Here is a 23,248-nt window from a genome sequence, read left to right on the forward strand (position 1 = left end):
AATGGCCTTTGGATAGGGCTCTCATAAAGGACACCTGAGAAAAAAAATTCTGCAAGTGTAATATTGTGACGTCTCTGTTTTTAAAACAGCTGGTCAAGCGTAAGTTAGATGCCACAGGGAAGTTAATTCTGCTATGGAGTGTGATGAACTGAAGAGCAGATATAATGATGAAAAAAACCAAGCTGTGACATTTTCAGGAATGTTACTAAGAGAAAACATTGCTTAGAAAATACAGATGAAATTGTAGAAACATTACATTCATATTTAAAAAAACCAAACAAGCAGCATACCATGAACCCATCCTGTATGCATCTACCATCCTCCCAAAAGCTGAAGCTATCCTGTGTAAAGATAACAAGAAGTTTATGGTGGAGCTGGCAGGAACAGGATGTTGGCTTTGCACAGCTACTTGGAAAAATAGGGAAGTCTAACACCACTTACCTTATTTTGTGCTATGATGTATGTGAAAAATACACTAGACCTGTGTTTAAATCTGAATCACCCAATGCAGAGCACTAACTGCAGAAGCTCTGCAGTCAGCACAGACTTTTCTCCACCTTTCACTTGCACACAGAGAAATATTTCCAATTTGTGATGACTCTGCTGTGTACAGAAACAGTGATTCCCAGGAGGCTGATGTGGATCACTCAGAAGAGGCACCTTTTGCTAGCAAGGAGACCAGAATGCAAAGCATACAGCACGCAAAAGCATTCACTTCTACTAGGTGTGCACCAGCATGTCAGCAATTACCTTCACTGTCTTTCAGGTTTCCTGCAGTAACATCGGGAGAAGTTTTATAAGTCAGTAGCAGCTGTTGATCTCCCTGTAAGCTCGCCCCCACCTACCAGTTTGGTCAATTATTTCAGAGCTGTATAAACTGTCCCAGGGAGACCTTCTTTGGATGGAGGAAAAATATTGTTGCTTAGCAGTCAGTCAGTTAACAGTCAAGATATTAAGGTGAGGCTGAGTAGTCAGTGGGGACTCTCAAGTGGAAAGACGAAATCCATGGTTGAATCGCTCAGGAAATATAAAGAGAAATAGGTAAATAACCTTTTTTATTACTGGGCCTGAGGGCACTCAAGGCTCAGAGAAATCTGTATTCCAGGTAAGTAACATCACATAGAAATTTTTTTAATATTTGTCATACAGTTTTCTTTCTGACTGCCCACAGAGCAGTGTTAGGCTTAATTCCAGTAATGTACAGAGAGCTGGCATGGTCCTTAATGGAGAATCAAATCACTGAAAATGGATCTTGGACTGGAAGTAGATTGCTCATTTTGAAGTCATAATTTCATTGCAGTATTGCACTATGCAAGTATGAGCTGAAAGAAACCAGAAAATTGCAGAAAGATGTCAACTTGTTACACATAATTAAATTTTCACCTTACTGCTGCATTCAGTTAGAAAATAAACGTATGTACAAAATGCTTCATATTCTGAAATGACCTGTGGGTACCAAAGCATAAGATGCAGTGTCTGGAACTTCTGGAATAATTAGAAGCCAGGAGTTAAGTTCCGTGCAATTTTTTTTACTTTTCTTTTAAAAGGAGATAAGAATAATCAAGCTGGCGAAGAACTATTTTCAGATATGCTAATGATGAGGTCTTCAAGAATGAGCTGTTGCTCCTTTTAAAGGGAATCATTTTTATTAAGCATTGTGGGCCCCTATGGGCTCGAGTTGCACCAGGGGAGGTTTGGATTGGACATTAGGAAAAATATCTTCACTGAAAGGGTTATCAAGCACTGGAACAGGCTGCCCAGGGAGGTGGTTGAGTCACCATCCCTGGAGGTGTTTGAAAGACGGGTAGATGAAGTGCTTAGAGGTATGATTTAGTAGTGGACAGGTACAGTTGGGCTTGATGATCTCAAAGGTCTTTCCAACCTAGCCATTCAATGATTCTACAACATTCTAATTCTTTTCTTTAGTCCACAGCCAGGCTGTCCTGCATATCTCTAAGAACCTACCCAATGCACCTGTCCTTGGTAGCATTTGTAAATAAGAAACCTTTTCCTAATGAGAGCATTGGGGAAAACGTTTTCCTGTCCCTGAAGGGCCTTCAGGGTTTCACATGCCTCTCTCCTTCTGTATCAGGACAAGCCCAAAGCTGTTGACATTTCTCTTAATGACTGAGGAAGGGACCAGAAAACAGTCATTTTGCCCTGTAGGTCAGACATATTCTGCTTTGACTTCCTGCTCCACCATTTTCCCTACTTTGCAGTGACAGGCTTTATCCACTGCGATAGAAGCTATTCTAGGCTTCTGCTCCGAGCTTCTCTCTTATTCTTCTCTGTTGGAGCTGCTTTGCTTTGCATAAATCTTTAAATATTTATTAAGGCAAGGTTTTGAACCTGCATTTCCCACATCAAAGGAAAGCACTTAAATATCAAATGACAGCATCAGCCTTTCTCTTGTTCACACCCTCCAGTTCAAATATACATCGTGGATCTTCTTCAATAGAAAAGACTGGTAAAATCAGCTTGCAATTAGCCAACATGCGAATGACTTGTATTCAAATGTCTTTTCCACATTTCAGACAGCTGTGGAGGGCAATGGGATCTTGCAGTACAATCTTTCTTTCTGTCATTCTAACCAGAATTTCCCATCCTGCTTAAAATATTTCTCAAGGAAAATTTTTATCAGAATGTTTCCACAAATTTTCAGATGCAGTTAAATCAACCTCTTCTGGTGAACAATTGTCTATGGAAAACATCTACTGATGCTTAGCAGCCACCTTGCAGCACTTCTGGGTTGTCATGAACAAGTGGCAACGTACCCTGGCTCTAACATTGATGGGGTCTCAATTAAATTATTTATATACACATTGTCACTCTTCCCATCCACTGACACTAGGGAAAAAACCAGACTTGAGGCACAGAACATCTTGGCTATGCTGCCCCTGTGATGACGTCCCTGCATTAAACCAGGAGTGCATTGTGACCTGTCGCAGGTATCTAACAGACTTAAGATAGACCTCCTGGAGTCCTGTGACTAGATCTCAACTCATATTTGAAAAAAAGTCAGTCTTTGTACATATAAAAAGCTTGAAAACCTGAACAGAAGGTAAGCAATAATATTTAAAAATGTTATGCTATCATTTCAGTTGTGTGACTTGCTGAGATCTGACTCATTATTTCAAAAAATGGAACTTGGCAGTATTATCTGAGGTAATGGCAGGGTGTAGCCTTTAGTATCCTTAGTTCTATCTAGGGTGTTTGTACTGTTATTAACCAGCTTCATGTCACAAGTATATAAAATAATTAATTGTAAAGTATTTCAAAATCCTTGAAGGAAATGCTCTGAGTAAGTACTGAATATTAAATCTACTAAATAAATGTGTTAAGAAAAGATACATTAGTTCCACACACTGCAATTCTGAATAAAGGAATGTATTTAATGAATGCACAAGAAAGCAGGAAAGAAAAGGAATAGCTTCTTTCAGTGGTTATGACTCTTAATCTTTCATTCACTCACATAAAAATAGCTATTTATTACCACAGAGTACTAGCTGAAGTTACAGAATCAAATGGAGCTAGCAGAAGTGTCTTCTAGTGATGTGCTCCCACTGTTAGAAGATCTTGTCTTTCAGAAGTACTGAAAAATACCATACAAATTCATCTAACATGACAATTAACTGCCCCCTACCAGGAACAATGATCCTTGACTCTGTTTTGTAAAATTTAACAAATCAGTCAATTTAACACACAGTTTAGTATAGAGGAGTCCCAGATGTATATCTAGACAAAATAATAAAGATGAGATACAGAAATAGCTTCACAAATGAGAATTTTTCATCAGACTTGTGATTTTGATCCCTCCAGCTTAAGACCCTTCAAGGTGTTTTTCAGAAAGTGCTGAGAATGTACCCCTTTGAAAAGCCAAATCTTCCTAGACTGCCTCAGGTCAGGTGCACAAAAATAAGTGGTACTTTTTAAAAAAACTAGTCAAAATTCTCCAGTGTATTTCAGTTAAAAACATTTGTATTAGACTTAGGTCCCACGTTTTCAGTTTAGTTCCAGTTTAGGAGCAGAGCTTGGAGATGAATCTTTCATATTTATTCTCTAGTTCTACATATTCATCTAAGAGAAATAGTGGTAACAGGATCATTTGAATTCAAAACGTTGAAGTGCCTTCCAGGCTAAATTCTAGATTTTCATAGTCATCTATGGGTATCTAGATCTAAAACATTAGCAGAAGGGCATGTAATTACCCGCTTTTTTTCCAAGGATGACTTCTGAAACCTAGGCAGGTCTATTTTCCAATGAATCAGTATAGACCCAGGCCTGAAGAACATCTGCATCTCATAGAATCATAGAAAGGTTTGGGTTGAAAAAGATCTTAAAGATAATCTTCAGGGCTACTCTCAAGCCATTCTCTGCTCAGCTGTATTTCTGCTTGAGATTGCCCTGACTCAGGTGCAGGATCTTGCACTTGGCCTAGTTGAACTTCATGAGGTTAGCACAGGCCCACCTCTCAAGTCTGTCAAGGTTTCTCTGGGTGGCATCCCTTCCCTCCAGCACATCAACCATGTCACACAGCTTGGTGTAATCAGCAAACTTGCTGAGGGTGCACTCAATCCCACTGTTCATGTCACCGACAAAGACATTAAACAACACTGGTCTCAGTACTTACCCCTGTGGAATGCCACTCATCGCTGGTCTCCACTTGGACACCATTGGCCACACCTCCTTGAGCGCAACCATCCAACCAATTTCTTGTCTACTGAGTGGCCCATCCATTAAATCCATGTCTCTCAAATTTAGAGACAAGGCTATCACGCAGGACAGTGTCAAATGCTTTGCAAAAATCCAGATAGATCATAGCAATTACTCTTCTCTTATCCACCAATGCTGTAGCCCCATCGTAGAGAGCCACCAAATTTGTTACTCATGATCTGCCCTTAGTGAAACCATGCTGGCTGTCACCAATTACTTCCTCATTTTCCATGTGCCTCAACAGAGTTTCCAGGAGGATCTGCTCCATGATCTCGCTGGGCTAAGAGATGAGACTGACCGGCTTGTAGTTCCCCAGGTCTTCCTATTTTAAAAATGGGAGTGATGTTTTCCCTTTTCCAGTCAGTGGGAATTTCACCGGACTGCTATGACATCTCAAATATGATGGACAGTGGCTTAGAAACTTCATCCACCAGTTCCTGGTAGTCTGGGATCCACCTGTCTCATTAACTGAGATGTAACAGCCATTCTCAACAATGGAGAATTGTATAAAACAATTAAGCCCCTTTTTGAAAATCACTGAGAAACAATGGAGACTCCAAATGAAAAGGAGATTCTCATCACCTCTCAAAAGAAACCTCTGAAAAAAAGGAGTCTCGTTGAAATGCCTCTGGTAGACGTTTCATCTGGTAGTCTGTGAGATAAGTAGGGATATCAGAGGAGAAGCTAGGCTAAAAAGCACTGGAAAACCAAAACAAAGCAGGAAAATAATTTTGATTCAGAAGAAAAGAATTTGAAAGTATGAGCAAAGAAACTGCCTGCTACTTGACTGTTGTCACTTCACACATTTTCTGTTAAAAAAACCAAAACAATAAAACAACAAACCAACAAGACTTAATCAGAAACACTCTTAAGTTCTGCAACAAATTCCCCTCTCCAAGATGCTTAAGTACAGCATGGATCAACAAGAACAACTTTCTGTTAACTGCAATGCAGTGGAGATGGGTCATAAGCTAGAAAAGATGTAGAAAGCAAGCTAGTGACCGTTTTATCTCAGAGCAATTTTTTTAACTGGGGCAGAAAGGAAGGGGAGGAAATAGTTTTTTGGTTTTGTTTTTGGTTTGTTTTTTTTTTCCCCAGCTACTTCTACATCTTTTTTATAGACAAAATCCTTGAAGTCTGGAACAGGAAAAGGCACTAAGGATTTACTACTAGCATGGCAACACTACATGAAAAATTCTGAAGAAGAAGCAGATTTAGGAAGGTTGTTCAGCCTTTGAGAAATCAAAATAGAACATAACAGAATTCATGTATTAAGCTGTGTTTATAAACTTCAAGTACAGTTAATTTCAAAATATTGATCTGTTCATGTTCATTGAATAAAAGTATCCAAGCTTAAATATGGTTATATTTCTCCATTGTAAGAAATGACAGTATATGGAATATGCAGTTGCTCTTTGCAGTGCTTTAACATTCATTTTAATAACACTGTCTTCTGTAGATGAAAACACCAGTTTATCACAAAGCCAATGGCAGTGTAACTTCTCAAGTAGTATTTCAAATTTACGTGGTATTTTAAGATTCTCAGAATATACTCACGATACTTCATTTACAAAATACACCAGGTAGAAAATTAAAATGACTAATTAGTGGTCCCTTTCACATATGACAGCTGAGAAATGCAGATCCTGTCTGTTCAAAATGTATCCCTCTGAAATAAGCTTTTCTACAAACTGTGAGGGGGCTCGAATCAGCACCTGAACAGCAAGGATGCAGACTGTGCCTTGCCTGTCCCCAAGGAACATCACCCCAAGCTTGCCACTCAGGAGGATCTGGTCTGCTTGCACAGGCACAGGAACAGAAGCATGTGAAATGTTATGAGGCTGAGGGGAGACCTCATTGCTCTCTACAACTACCTGAAAGGATGTTGTAGAAAGGAGGGTGCTGGCCTCTTCTCCCAAGTGACAGGGGACAGGACAAGAGGGAATGGCCTCAAGCTCCGCCAGGGGAGGTTTAGGCTGGACATTAGGAAAAAATTCTTCACAGAAAGGGTCATTGGGCACTGGCAGAGGCTGCCCAGGGAGGTGGTTGAGTCACCTTCCCTGGAGGTGTTTAAGGCACGGGTGGACGAGGTGCTAAGGGGCATGGTTTAGTGTTTGATAGGAATGGTTGGACTCGATGATCCGGTGGGTCTCTTCCAACCTGGTTATTCTATGATTCTTTACTGGAGACTGCAAAACACATTACATAAACTCATCTGGTTTCATAAAAAGAAATGTAAAAAGCCCCTAAACAAGCAAACAAACAAAACCAGAATCAGAAGCCAAGGGTTTTAATTTCCCATTTTTAAAATTTAAAGGGAGAGAAGTAAATTTATCTAAAAAAAAGCTGTCTTGAGTAGCAAAAAATAAACACATTGGGTTTTAGAGGGATTTTTTTTTTTAACTAAATAGTCTGGCAAAACTTTCATAGATTCAAATTGTTTCAGCTGAACCAAGCAGGAGGTTTTGGTGAGAAAAGTTGGATTGAAAATTCTGACAAAACCTTGTTTGGCCCTTTGTATTTATGCTGGCTTTGGGTGACATATGTTAAGCATAAAGGTGGTATGAGCAAAGGGATGGGTGAAAGGGAGTGAACACATTGCTACCCTGAGGCCCTCCTTCGGCACAGCATTGTGTTGGCATAAATAGGCTATTCACCAAGAGCTCTTGTGGGGTTGCTATTGTAGGACTCTATTGCAGACTTGCACAGATATTTTCCTCTCTCCAGAACACCACATCAAAGCACACATCCAAAAGTTGCCAAAGGAACCTGCATCATTCCCTTTGGTGCAAACTTTCTTGAAAGATACAGGACAATATTTTTGAAAAATGATCATTAATTCTCGATGTTCCTGAGAAGTAAAACTTGCACAATGCTGAGATACTGTAGCAAAGGATACCCTGCAAGTAGCATGAATTGATGGACAGATAAGATATGGAAGGTGAAGGAAGGAGGTCTTTTTTTGGCAACTATTAACAGAATAGTACTTATAAAACGTGCATTTTTATTCATTTCTTTCAGTCCTGGCAAACAAATAAGGGAAGCTTTCAGTACTAAAAATATGCTTATATTTTGAGGAATTCATTGGAATCTCTAGCGTTTGAGGTGGTGAGGGATTACTGCATCTGCAGTTGAAATTGAGGAAGAAATATCCTACGTCTACAATATCACAAGCAGACTTGATTCTAGTACCAGAGTATGCTAATGCTGTACTCCTTGAAACACAAATATTATTAAAAGAAAAAAATATACTAACCACAGACAAGCCTCTGCATGCCTTTTAAGATAAAAGAATGCTTAAAAGTAATATCCTGTAGAGAAAACACTCGGCTTTAGAGAAAACCTCAGTTAGAATATTTGCCTACAAAGGAATGGTTGCCTATACAAGTCTAACAAAGGAATATCTTCCTTTGGCTTGTTCCTGTTCCCAAACTTCACCTTTACCTCCTAAGCTCCTCTGCATATCTATCCTATAACTGATGTCAAAGTTGGTGGCAAGCCTGTCCCTGTGCACACAGCACTGACAGTTATAATTCATAGCAGTGATCAGAATGATGTGCTGCTTTCTGTTGGAAGGCAGGAAATTAGCAGTCAAAGAAATCAGCACAAGAAGCTGCATATAGGCTCAAAGACAGATCAGGCCCTTATTCCTGTATCATTAAGGATCGAAGGAAAGAATTGAAATGTCAACAACTTTACAAGTACATGCTTAATGCTCTGAACAGCCAGGAAAACGGGAGTGAGTCAGCCTAGGAGAGCATGCAATGAACACTGCATTACCAGGATCCTGTGTTTTACTTTTGCAGGTCACCTTAAAGCTATGTAGAGTTGAGGATTTAAAGCTCTTAAGAAGATTAAGGGTTCAAGTGCCACGAACAAACAAATTTAGACTACTAAAATCACAATTCTAAATTTTTTAAATGTGCATGAGATGATTAAAAGTATGAGTTAGTGATTTTTAATTATTTTGTGCAAGTTTTACATATTCATGAGTCTGCTCAGAGAAGTATTTACGGCATTCTGATGAGGAATGCCACTATCCTATGCTCCAACACAGCTTCAGTATAGCACGAGACAAGGTTTCAGGGACAGGACATAAAATAACATTGCAGCAGATTCACAGTTTCAAACGCCCATAGAATCACTGGAGGCTGATACGATCACAACCTCAATTCGAATCACACATGGCATGTGCCTTCTGCTGCCCACCTCTGCCCTCCCCAGGGCTGGTCGGGCTCAATCTGCATGAAGCCCCTGTACCCAGACTGGCACAGGGAATAACCAGAGTCAGGCCATACTTCTGCTTCAACCGCCTCAGCCCCAGTCAACTGTCAGAGCCAGGGATGAAGGAAGGGATGGACTGTAGCAGAAGGATCCCATACTCAAAAGGAAGTAGGAAGGTGTGTAGCTTTCTTCACTGTGCCTACTACCTGCCAACACATAGACATAGCAACTATAAGGTGAAGTCACACATGGCTGGATCCTGATTTCTTCCCAGAAATCTCAGGCTAGTTGGGGAGGGGGCACCTAGGAAGGAAGGAGACGCCTTCCCCACAGGAAACTCTGTCAGGTAATCTTGTGTCCTGCTACCTTTCTTTCTTAGTGACAATATTATGAAATATTTAAGTGGTAACTTTCATCACTGCTTGGATCAACATAACTAATTCATTAATAACATTTACCATCAGCTCGCAGCAATATTCCACCACCACCACCCTCCCCCTCCGCAGGTTCGCTTTTATTCATGAATGGTTGCTTGCCATATTACGAAGAAAATGCCCTTGAAATCTGACAATAAGCAATTTTTTTACTCCCACATTTTAGCCTGATCATGAGTTGAAGACAAATGTCTCGTACAACTCTGATAAAATACTTCTCTCTTTATTTTGAAGAGCAGAAGTCTGAAACCCTGATGTCTGTCAAGGAGAGAAACTGTGACTGCCTAATGTAAGTAGCCTGCTTTCTAATTAATCGGTAAAGATAACTCTGCCTTTCTAGACATCTCATCATCAGATTTTCAGTTGCAACTAGAAATGGATTAATTAAAAAACAGTTGATACTGAATAGGGATTCCGTAAAAAGGTAGTAGTCTCCTGAAAAATGTATAAGCTAATGTATGCAAGAAAGAAATGCGGCAGAGGGCTGTGTATGTGTGACCAGGTCAGGGTGAGTATTTGAAGACATGCAGCAGAATTCCATACTCTACTGCAGCTGCCACAGAGAAATAAAGGACTAGTTTAGCTTATCTCTCTGCTTATACATAGCAAATTGGACACACTTCAGCTCTAAATAGTCCATTTACTTTTCATCTTTTCATGAAGTCAAACTATGACCCACTAGCAGTATGTACATACCCCTGCTATGAACATGCACAGCTTCTCAAATAATTAAACCCCAAGCATTCAGACCTTTTTCAAATGAAAATCAACACTTAAGTTTCACCTTGAAAGCTCAGTAATATAACAGCATTCACTATAATAAAATACTAGAAGTACAAAACTTCAGTATCATCTTTCTCATATGATAGTGAATACTTAGAGAAATACTATCTAAGACAAAGAAAGGTGCATCTTTACTTCACCATATTCTCTCAGTTACTGGCAGCCAACAACCTGTCACTCTCCAAAAGCCAAAGAGAGCATCTGATACCTGCTGTTAATAGCCAGCCAATGGAATATATGATAATTAATTTTTCTAGTCTCATTTTTAGCATATTTACAGTTTTTCACGTCCCCAAATCCTTTGACAACATGTCCCACAATTTATGTCTGTGGTATGGAAACAGAACTTCCTTCCAAGTGTTATGCCTGTTCACAGTGCTTACCAAGTTCGTATACTCTGAGGAAAATAATCAGACCATTCCCTCACTATTTTCCACAAGTCATTCATTACTTCAGAGCTAACTCTATAAGTTTATCTTAATTTCCAGTCTGAATTTAGCCTCCTTGCAGAAGGAAGCCTTCCTATGCTTGTGATCTTTTTTGTTGACTTTCTTTGTATCTTAGTGCCAAACACTAGCAATATGATCCTTTTGTGACATTTTGAAGTTAACAGTCCCAGAAGATTGTCACCTACAGATTTTGTCACTTTCTTTTTCCATTTCTCCAGGTCATTTATGACTATCTGAAACAATATCTGGTGCCAGCAGAGATAATCAGAAACCTTTCCAATAACTTCCTCCATTTCTTCCCCTCCCTTTTTTCTTTTATTTCATTCCAGGAAAAGCTGTCAAGAGAAACTATGTCACTTAAAACATTTATCTGCATTCTGCACACATGCATAAATGGACTAACATTTACACTCTTTAGGAACCCAATACAAGGGCCGTCTCCTGGCTCCAGTAGTCACTTACTGTTCATTAAAACTACCAATGATACTCGCTCTTCAGATCTCAGAGATGCTGTTCTGTAAAATGCTATATTTGAAATTTAAGAGATGGGTATGAATGACTGAACTTGTCCTACTGTTGTTGTCATGGTTTAAGAGGTATCACAAAGTCCATCTCTTTTCAATACTTCTCTCCTACCACTGAAACACCTCTTAAGTATTGGCAAGAGTGTGGAAAAGCACATGAGACTAAACAGATCTTGCTCACATCCCCTAAGGGTATTTCCTAGCATAGAAAAGAAACCGGCATCAGTAAATCCTAGAATTTCTCAGAAGTAAAATAAATGAGGAAACTCTATAGGATATAGAATCTCTAATCTAACAAGGTGATGGCCAACAATATAATAGGTGTTTAGTAGATCTTAACAGCCCATACACAGCTGATATCTAAGGAGTTGTCTAAGAGATCAAGTGTCGATGCTGTACCTCTACCTCTATCTACACTGAAATTTCAGATCAAAGCAATTTAGAACGCAAGAGACAGGCCAGCCACAGCCTTTTTTGTGATCTCTTCTGCAAGCAGACTAGCAGACTCTACAGTCTTTAATACAGGTAATATTGAGAAATTACTTCTAACATTACTCACCCTCTCTTTCACTCAGGATTTACAGGCAAACCATACACTTTTCAGAAAGGGATGGATTGGTATACTTGTGATAGGAACACTATCCCTTTGTTAATATCAGGCAAAGCAGACACAATGGCTGTCACGCTCAGGACATGAATCTGCTCCACGGTCACACAGAAGTTTTACCTCTGAAATAGTTTGCACATTCTATGAGGTGTTCAATGAACTGGATATGCTAAACTAGCAGCCACTTTGAACAATTCTGTTGAGCAAGACTTTTATGAATATTATTGTGGAAACAGCCACATGAAAAGGGGAAAGCACTGCTGCACCGTAGCTGGCTGCAGTCAGTGAGGAGCTCTGAAGTACGTAATGGCTACAGCAGCTGTACTGGCAGTTCAGAGCAGAGGGGGACGAGAGAAACCCTACCTCACAGGCTTCCTGAAAACACACTTGTGGCATTGCTTTTGGTGAGTAGACCATTAAAATAACTCCAAATGAACATGCAAGTCTTGATTTCTCATTGACCAAGGTGGATCAGGCTGTTGCAGGAGTTGCAAACACGTTTTATCCTAACACCAAATCTTGTCCAAAGATATGAGCTACCAGTGGCCGACTGTATGGTTAAACTTCCCTGGCAGGTTTTAGCAGATGTAACACACAAACAGAACAACAATTATCCACAAATGTGTTGAAGTTTCTGATGCCAAGAGCCTTGGTTTCTTCCAGTACTACCACAAAGAGGGCTGTTATCAGCTAAATGCATTTTCTAGGGAGCACAGATCTCAAGCATTTTCAAAATCATTTGGAGATGCAACATACATGATAAATATGCATTAATTATGTTTGATAAGGCAGATAAAGCATTTTTATTAAGAAACACAGCTCTATTCATTATGTAAGGTACATACACATTATACACATGTATGTACACATTTAAAAATGTGTATGTCATCTAGCTGGGAGAAAACAGGTTTCTGGCAAACAGAAAATGCAGAACTAAATTATTTTAAAAGAATGTGTGGTAGGTGACATCACTGTGCATGGAAGGGCTAAATATGTATTTCCAGTGTAAGAAAAATTTCACACTTTTCAAGTGACCCCTATGTAGTGAGACATCTTCTAAAATATTAGACATACTTAATAGCTATTTCTGTCTTAATGCTGCCTAGAGTACCACAAACATTAACTTATAACTGAGTCCCTCAAGATACTTACTGCAAATTTTTTTAAACAAATATATTATTTTGCCTTAGTTTTGACTCTGATGTGTTCCCTGAGACTACTACCATTTAAAATACATGCATTTTATTATCTGCAACATGTAATCTGTTTTGCATGGCAGTATATTAGCATATAAACTATAAAGATACAATTTTTGAGTTGAATTTTAAGGTGAGCTTTCTATTTAATTAGCAAAAATATATTATTCATAGTTAAGAATACATATATTACAAGATTTAACAAGAGAAGGATTTCAATGAGTGTGTAATTTTCAATTTACACAGTAAAAAAGATGCCTGTAAAGATACCAAAGGTCTTTATAAGTTGGTTATATGTCAGCCAATGTGAGGCTTTGCTGCTTTATGAAAGTCTGAAATGAGATTGTCTGTAAATTGGCTTCACTATTTATTCTTCCAGTCTCAACTGAAAGAAATGAAAAAATAATATGAAAAACTGGTTACACTTTTTTTTTTCTCATTTTTAATATCATGAGATACTGTGAGTCACACAACAAAATATCCAGTAGACAAAGGTATGAAACTGAAGGATTTTCTTTAATATTGGCAACACTTAAAAATTCTCTCAGTACAGCATTCAGCTCCTTTACAGGGTTACAGCTGAGCCTTAATCCTGATCTGTTCTAGTGAAAGCAGAACTTTGTTTTATTATCTTAATTCAAAATGGTAGAACTGGTTTCTAAACTTCTACAGCAAGCAGCTTTGCAGCTCACACTGCGGTCTGTAGGCTGTTCAATGCATTATCAACGCAGTGACTGGTAAATTAGGAAAACTGTAGAGGTCGTTTAATTCAAGGGCACCCCCTTTGCCCAACGGTCCAGTGTGGAACTGACCCTCATTACTGGGGCTTTGCTTTGTCTCATTTTAAATGGTCCCAGGGATGGGATTTAGTACTTCATCCTTCCCTATGAAGGAACCAGTCACTTCTGCTTTGGATTATAGTCAGAAGCACCTATAGGAGCCTCTGTTTCATTTCAGGGGATTAAAACTCACTTTCAAAGACAGCTCGAGAGAAGTGAGAGAGTCCTTCAAAACATTTCTCATATTGCTGACTTGCACAACAAAGCTGAGGAAGACTGTATTTATTTGTCTTGGGATGGAACCAGGGAGGCAGTAAGCAATTGGAAGAAAGCTCACAATAAATGCAGTGTACAAATTATTTGGAAGCAATCAACTCTTATTTGGAAAAGAGGAGGAGAGAAAAGACTCCTCAGATCCTGTAATCTAGACAAAGAAATTCATATACAACTTTTTCACTTGTCGGTTGTCCTCTCTTTGCCCTTGTTTCACACAATGAATGTTCCTCGCCGTGTCAGGGGGAAGTTGCTTCATTTCTGCCCCAGGGCTCATGGAACTGGGGGCTCTGGCAAGAAATGGGAAGTAAAAATGTCCTATTACAGGATGAACTCTCAAATTATGTCTGTCAGCCACTCAATAGAGAGAAAGAAGATTCTTGTCCCTCGCTACCCTGCCTATTTTCATATGCACCAGCTCTTCAGCCTTCTACCACCATTTTTATTAGCAGCCTAAACCCTTAGAGATATGAACATCAGCTCTTTACTTTTCAACCACTATATATCAGATAATTGTTCCCTTGTGCAATCCACTTGCACCCCTAATTGTTGTGGCAACACTTGTCATTGAGATAGCTCTTTCATCTTCAAAGCACTTCACAAACATCAATTAACCCAAATCTAGATTAATTAATCTGACAATTGATTTGCTATATATCCAGTAGTTATAATAATGGAGAACAAACTAGTGCCTTTTAAAGTCATCAGAATGAGTTCCCTTGACTCTAACAAAAATGAGATCAAGATTATTTCTTGAGTTTATTTCTCCATCTTAAATTTTCACTGCAATCTGGTATTTTACTCTCCGGCATCTTCAACTGCTTTATGAATACAGCCAAAGAAAGAGCAAAGAGAAAAAGGAATCTCTGAGCCGAAATCACACACATCAGTACTTAATCAGTTTTGTTTTTAGGATGATCTTAAATCCTGCACCCCACCTACACAGAATACATGAAGATTAATTGGATCAGTCCTTGACGTGCTCAGATAAATCAGGGTTCCAAACACACTGCTGTGATTAATGAATTCAGGAGGCACTCATATTATAAACTGATTGCTAAATTATAGATTAATCCGGACTGACAAAATAGGGTAAGCAGTTGCAGCAACTTCTCCACAATCACTGTGGACCTTGTGAAGTAGGCCACTTGAGTTTTTAATAATCAGTGTAGTGCCTGCAAGCACAAGCATGAAGGGAGAATAAAGGGAATATGAGAGAGAAAGCAAGAGAAGCATTTAAGAATTATAGTATTCTAATGTATCATTTACTAGAAAAGCAGGTCCAAGACATTTATGCAAAGAGGTCTCAGGAATTGGCTTTTACAATGTGTAATTTACTTTAATTTTATTATAATTATCAAAATAATGTATCATCTTCTTAGAATACTGTTTTTAAACTCCTGCTCTGGTTAAGCAGTCTACACTTATACAAATATTTCTATTATCTTATTAAATTTACACCACGTCCCAATATTTAAGGCTAAGCATTTTGTGTTTCATTTGACCACGAAGAACGAAAATACATTTATCTAAAATTATCAGCTGCACAGTTGGTTTAACAACAACTTATCTGGAAATTCAGAATACAATAACATATTTAAAAGTACTGATAAATAACAATTATTAATACAATAAAGCAAGATCTGCACCCTCTAAGAATGGAACAATTATTCTGAAAATTCGAGGAAAATGCCCTGACCTAATGAAAAAGAATTGACTTACTGAAAAAGTCATTTGAAGGCATGTTTTGATTCAAATTAAAGACACGTAAAGGTCGAGTACCCCTTTCTTGTTGTTGAAGACTTTCCACCAGAAGGACTCCATATGCAAATACCTCTTCAGCAACATCAGGGTAAGCAACCAGGCAGTGATTGGCTTCACTCGCATTAATTTTGTGAGTAAATTGAAAAATGTAGAACTGCATAATTAATCAGGTATGACTGAAATCATCCGATCAAGTAAATAAACAGCAAGTCTAGCCTCCATTGTAATTTTTTCTTGGAGCCAGTCTCTTTCTAAATGGAATTAAAAACCCAAAGAAAACAACAACAACAAGTGAGTCTTCCCTTATGGAGCAGTGTGAAATTCTTCAGTTCATGCTTTTCTAATCATTTGACACTGTTTGAATTGCCCCTTGTGCCACATGCTCTTTTCAATCCACACAAATTATTGCTGTTGACCATAAACTGTATCTTTCCACATTAGTGCTTCAAGCACTCTATGACAGCTAAACTGTGAAAGAATAAAAGCACTAATGTATTTGTCTGAATGTATTAGTTATTGTTAGTCTCTTAAGCCTTACTTGGCCGCCTTCTTGGCTGTGCTCAGTTACGTTCACCACTGGCTTTCAGAGATACTGAGGGATTATTGAAGGATTATAGTTGATGATATACCTGTATAAGCAGAACTGTAGACAAGTATTAAAGATCACTGAAAGCTTATTGATCTAGAGAACACTGCAGTAATAACTGAGAGAATATCAAAATAAACCCTGCTATTTGCTTTTCCTTATCTCAGAATGGAGTAGCCAATACACTTATAGATCTTTAAGAAACTTTTTTCCCCCTAATGATTCATCATTTTGCATGAAATAGTCAACGCTTTGAAGAATCAGGAAACATGGTTAAAACTATTTGAGGAAGACCCAACCTTCCACCCCTCAAAAATGCCATTACAGAAGCTGGGGAAGAGATTATTAAATAAACAATAACTCTTTTATTTAGTTTTTTTTTTCTAAATTAACAAAATTAAATTTAAGTGATTGCCTGTTTCCATCCAGCATAGCATCAAAATCTTTCTTGTAGGCTGTGGAGCTTCTATTAATATTGTAAGCAAGGCTCACATTATATAACAGTATCAACAAGGCAGAAGAGGCACTGCGCAGATTATTAATTTAAGCAAAGCGCAGATCTCTCAAAAAGACCTTGTTAACAATGATCTAGTACAAAAATGTACAAAATTCATAGCCTTTGAAAATTCACATTGAATGTACTGATATTTATAAAGGTCTTAGTACAGAAATGAATTGAAAATCACACAGCCTTTAAACTCCTGAATGTGTCTCACTAGCACAAGAGCATCATAAATATACTGGTGCCTAAAAGCAATAAGTGAATTGACAATGATGATACAGTTGCAACATACAGATTTTTGGAAGGCAAAAAAATATCTAATGGACATTCTTCTGAAAATTTGCTCTGTGTGGGTGGAAGATGGAAAGGACTTTCTACACAGATATGACACGTGCGTCCCCCTCCACTTGCAGCTTATTACTTCATCTGAAGCAGTGTTTTTCTTCCAGTTTTTTTTTTCCTACTTTTCTTTATGAACATAATATCTTTCAGTGAGGTTCTCTGAACAGCCTCAGGAGAAGACATTCTTACTCTATGCCATGTATGCTCTTTGGCCTGTATATCTACAGCATCTTGTTAGGAGTTTATTTCCCAAGTATTACAATATCTAAATTACAATATTTAAAACCAAAACTTTTCAATGTACATTACTAGGACTTCCCTAGAAAAAGGGAACTATGAGAATGGATGGACAGTAGATGATCTTTACCAGAACATGCTCACAATACAAGCCTGTAGTTCAGATTATAGAACCATAGAATCACTGGGTTGGAAAAGACCTCTTGGATCATGGAGTCCAACCATTCCTATCTGCCACTAAACCATGTCCCTGAGAACCTCATCTACCCGTCTTTTAAACACCTCCAGGGATGGTGACTCCACCACCTCCCTGGGCAGACTATTCCAGTGCCCGATGACCCTTTCTGTAAAAAATTTTTTCTTGATATCCACTCAGAACCTCCCCTGGTGCAGCTTGAGGCCATTCCCTCTTGTCCTGTCCCTTGTCACTTGGGAGAAAAGGCCAGCACCCTCCTCTCTACAACCTCCTTTCAGGTAGCTGTAGAGAGCAATAAGATCTCCCTTCAGCGTCCTCTTCTCAAGGCTAAACAATCCCAGTTCCTTCAGCTGCTCCTCATAAGACTTGTTCTCCAGCCACTTAAATAAAAAGATAAACCTTTGATGGTAACATACCTCACGTGCTGAAATCAAATGCTTAAGTTCCACAACTTACAGGACCTTTAGCACAGCAGACTGGGCTAAAAACTCCTTTCAGGATTATATCCCTCACTCAGATTTATCCATAGTTATCATTGTGAATGGTATCTCTTAACATATTAGAAAAGCAATGCACTACTTTTGGATCAAAGAGATACTTTGTTCACTTCAACGCATTCACAAATTGCCTGTACCGTCAGCATTAAACGAAGTTATGACTGGCACTGAGGTGTGACCAGACTTCTCAGATGGTTTCAATGTCTGGGAAGAAAAGCTCAGTAGGTTCATAAATCTAATATATTTTTTTCACAATAAAACCTAGTGCAGCAATAATTGCAATAAAGTTTTACAAGGCGTCCTGAGAGGAATAAAAAAATATCCTTTCTCTGCACCACAGCTAAATGAAGCAAAATTAGATTTTTTTTAAAAGCCCATAAGGAATTCAAATTAACAGACTTTGTAAAGGATGCTAGCAAAAGACTTTTGAGGGAGATCTTAATTATTGTTTGCTTTTATTTTAGTGACCTTGCTTATCTTATCTTTCTAAACAGACATTTTAAACAAGAAAGTTTCAAATGCCCATACAGTGTAAAGGCTGCTTTGGGTGCAAATCTTACAAAGAGAAAACTTCTCTAAGTTAAACTAAGTTGTTTTAGTGTATTCTTGCCTCATTAATTCCCAGTCCTCATAATATACATCAGACCACTAAGCTCTGCACCCATAGGATTTCAGTGGCAGAGGGAAAAGGCTAAGACATCAGAGCTCTTAACAGCCCGTGGAGACAAGCAAAAGGTTGTGACGATTGCAATGTGTCCACTGTCAGTAAGAACTTGCCCTCCATTTGCAGAATTTCCACAAGCTGACATTTTCTGCCAAGCATTCTGGTGCCCCTTAAAGCCTTAATTCAGATTATGCCTTCCAGAGCACGTTAAAAAGAAACAGGAGTACAAAACTAGCCAGGCTTATGCAATTACCATCCACAATGATCAAGCAGTTCTGTCGAGAAGCTGATGCTCAGCAAGGCAGCTGGAATACACTAAATCTCCCCATGTTAAATATGGCACAGGGAATTCTTCCAACACTTAGCAGTAACATATTGCTACATACTTTATGAAGTAAAACAAAGCAACTAAAGTCAAATGTTCCACATTACAGTAGGGTAAAAACCGGATTGCTTAGTCAATATAAATCAAAGTATAAGCATTCATACAGTGCTAAGCCCATCTCAAACACTTCACCTCTTTAATTCTTACAGTTTTCACTCTTCTGTCCTTGCTGCCACCAAATTCCTAAGCTACAATCCAAATAGAAAACAAAGAGAATAGTCATCTGACAAGTACTATATGCTATCTGTCAAACACAAGTGATTTTAGGGCTGCTCTACCCTAGCAGTCTTATCTTACACCCACCAAAAGGTATAAAGGGCCTGAATTTTAAAGATGCATCAAGTTTTTTTCCTATTTTACAGCCATAATTAATTTTAAAATATTTCTGCACTCATGAATTATTTGATGCAAAACTTACTACTTTTAGCTTTTCCGCAAATGTCTGAACTGCAGCATCAGGCAAATACTCAGATATTTAAAACATGGCCTGCAAACACTTGCATACACAAATAAAAACAAACAAAAAACAAAACCAAGAAACCACAAAATCAAGACTATTTCACAAGATCTATCTTGCCCTGGTCATTTTCACCCATTTGTTCACTGACTTTCCCCTCATCTTCTCTACAGACAGTCCTAAAGGACTATTGTTCCTCTTCAGTTCTCCCTCCTTGGCCTCTCTTTTGGCAGCATAGTCTGCAAACAAACTTGACTACTGTCTCTCTGCTTACAGCTCAAAGACCCCCTTTATTCTTCTTATGTCTAAGCTAAAATCTCAGCCTTTTTCACACCTTCTCACTTCAATTTCAAAGCGATTAAAGCATGTTTCTCCCTCCAGAACATTTCTCTACCCTTGCGGACATGTCACTTGCTCTAACATTCTAGGCAACGCATTTCATTTGCATCTCTCCCTAGGTTTTCTCATCTAGGTGGTTTAAAGGCCACATACACGCAATGAGGTGAAGGCCATGCTGTGCCAATTCTGCTTTTCATTTGAGCAGCAGAAATCGAATTCATCTCTTGCCTCAAACCTATACAGTTGCATTACTATAGGATGTTACCCATTTCAATTTAAGCTGCCTCAAGAAGTAGAACTTGTAAGGGCAGGCACAACTGATTGCTCTAAGTGACTACCAGATATAAGCTGCACTAGGTGATCTGGGACTCTGAGCCAAGGAAGGAGCAGACTGTAACCTTCTGCACCTGGTTGTGTATGCACCCTCAGAGAGGCTACGTGACACAAATAATCTGTCACAGAACATCTCTTCTTCAGCCTCTCAGCATCTCACACTTTGAGTATAGCATCACTCTATTCAAAAGCAAAACCTCAGCTCCTAGCTCTGCTTGAGCTGTGATGTGAGCTCATTGTCCCATTAAGTATCTTCTGTGCTTTTTCCAGAGCTTCCTTTCTGTCATGGAGTAGCAGTCTAGGAGTCAGAGGGGACAATGGAGGCCCCAAACTAGGCAATGCTCCTTGTCCTTGACTGTCCTTTGAGTCAGTCATGTTAATACCCCTGGAGGGTAGCTGCTCTTTTTATTTGTCACTTTTCCTTTCCTGGAGACCTGCATTGCATATACAACATATAATTTGCTTCTCTTCTGTGTTTTGGGCAACTAACTTGTAGATGTTGAACCTACCCGGGAAATTTATAAAATTGCAGCCTCCCAAGATAATAAAGTCATTATCCTGACACTTCACATCAATATCATCCTACACATCCTACAATAAATAACTCCTTAACATTCCTTCATTTGCATTAGAAATCCTCTTTAGCCAATACTGTTAATTTTGCTGAGTTTCCTTCTAGCATCTCAGATGCATTTTAAAAATGCATTGATCTGTCTTCTTAGCATCCTGTGCTCCATCCACTTAATCCTTCCCTTTTCCTTGCTACATCTCTCATTCTTTTCTCAAACTTCTTCAATCTTTTGGTACTTGTTGTGCCCTTGGACTCACCTTGTTTGCCCAACAGTGCCACAAGAGACACAAATGATACATAAAGGTAACCATTCATACTTATGTCTTCCTTGTGCATCCCCCATACCATACATACATACATATACGTACAAACACAGTGTTGGTACCACTGTTGTTCCATAAAATCAGCGCTGGTTTTGTAATGTTATAAATTACAATCTGCATGATCAGTATAAACTCATGCATTCAGAAGACTCCTTTTTACCCTTTCCACCCATTTGTGGCATGTATTATAAAATGTAGACACCAGGCATTTTATTTTTCCTATCTGCACGGCACATCCTGCAGTATGTAATTGGTGAAAAATGACAATACTGCTTCTGCAGGGCTGTGCAGCTATAATGATGAAAGCAGAAAGGTTTGCAGGGACAATGAAAAATTATTACTAGACTATTTGCTACGGTAAGGAAAAAAAAAGACATGCTTTCAGAGGCTGAATAGACACTCTTATTTTAACATTTTAAAATTTAGTATTAACCTTAAACCAATTGGATTTAACCCAAACCAGCCAGAAAAAGATGATTTTTTTCAACATAAAGCTCCAAGTTCTTAAGAGCCAGTCTTCAGCTGACTAGTAACTTTGTCATTACTATGGTGCATGTATTTCTGTAGCCATCTTGTTCTTAATATACAATAACATCTTATAAGGCAATGTTTCTTTTACACAGAATCTTCAGATATAAAAGTGAGGAAATACTAGCTGAAATGGTGGCAGGGCTACCACGTCCCTTGAGTACACTTCCACCAGTTAAATGATGCTGTGTTCAAATTATCTCACTGATTGGCAAAAACAGCCCATGATTTTTTGAGGTTACTGTAAGAAGCATAGAGCAAAATCTACTGATTACAGTAGATTACCGCTTATCTACACCCTTAATTTGATTGTGGTAATCATAAAGCAGCTGGGTGATCATCAGTGCAGCAACCTTCAATTGAAGAAGAAAAGTGAAAAAGGGCGACAGTTTTGTTTTCTATGAGTAAAGCTATTCAAAAAGCGAGAATGACTTCTTACCTTTAGCCTGCGGTCCTGATCTCCACTGCACAGAGAATTCACAGACACTTTAAAGGTCTTCCAGGCTGGATTTAAGTTATTCATCACAACCTGAGAGTGAAAAGAAAGGAAGGGAACCCTTAACATTTGCCCATCTCCAAACAGAATGCTAACAAGAACCACAATTCTCAATAATGCACACTCACAAGAAAGAGAAGAAAGAAGAGCTCAGCTGGAGGTTTGCAGAACAACACACACAGGGTAAGTGCCCTTCAGCAACCTGCAGTTTGCAACACTCCTCCACTAGAAAGCTCCAAAAAGGAGCATAGGTGGAAAATGGACCCGTACAAAGATCGTGCCTCAGAGATTGTCCCAGCATTACCATGCCTAGGCAGGAGCATAACTCAAAAGGGAAAGGTTGTGGAATACATCCCTGAACTGGAGGCCACGGAAGAAATGCACAAATGGGCAAGATGGGCTGCATCAATTTACAGACGCATAGTCTGCTTTGCCAAGAAGACTTTGTGGGATTCATAACAGACAGGCTCATAATCCTGAATACCTGCCACAGCTCCATCCTGTACAGGTAAATTCTGCTTTTTAAAACAGTGCCAGTCATTACCATGGACGCAGTAATGACAACGGGACACAGGAAACAAACATAAAGCACTCAGATTACAAATCTCTTTTGCATCAGCAACCTAGGAGGAGGTGGAGAAGACGCAACATAGTATTAATGAGAAAATATGATACTGCCTGTAGCAGGGTTTGGGCTAAATAAAATATGTAAAACTCCTGACCTTCAAGCAGAATATCTGCCATTTTAATTAAATTTGATCTTTGGCTTCAGTATCATCTCCCCTTACTGCCATGTGCATAAGCCAAGACTTGATACCTATTAGTCAATAATTACACCAGAGAAAGAATTATTTTTCAATATGGGTGCTTGGAATACCCTTTCTGACATGGAAAGCATAAACTATTTCTCCTGACAGCCCACTTGTGTCCTTAGAATGGACAAATCCAACCTTATTCCTTACCTCAGTCCTGTGAACAAGTTGTTGGGTCGCATCATCATTCATCCGGAAAATCTCCAGGAAAGGATCAGATTTGCTGAAAAAATC

At 38.8% G+C, this 23,248-nt stretch overlaps 1 protein-coding gene across 2 annotated transcripts in view; it reads right to left on the reverse strand.

The window, feature by feature from the left end:
• Positions 1 to 23,248, reverse strand: part of CPNE4 (copine 4) — a 224,005-nt gene that overhangs the window by 68,998 nt on the left and 131,759 nt on the right. For both annotated transcript variants that reach the window (XM_069860027.1, XM_069860026.1), the window contains exons 6-7: positions 23,165 to 23,248; positions 22,146 to 22,235 (exon numbers count right to left, since the gene is read on the reverse strand). In XM_069860027.1, the coding sequence (XP_069716128.1) occupies positions 22,146 to 22,235; positions 23,165 to 23,248 (174 nt within the window). The remainder of the gene's footprint in view (positions 1 to 22,145; positions 22,236 to 23,164) is intronic.

This window comes from Phaenicophaeus curvirostris, chromosome 6, assembly GCF_032191515.1.
Source record: "Phaenicophaeus curvirostris isolate KB17595 chromosome 6, BPBGC_Pcur_1.0, whole genome shotgun sequence".
Taxonomy (NCBI): Eukaryota; Metazoa; Chordata; class Aves; order Cuculiformes; family Cuculidae; genus Phaenicophaeus; species Phaenicophaeus curvirostris.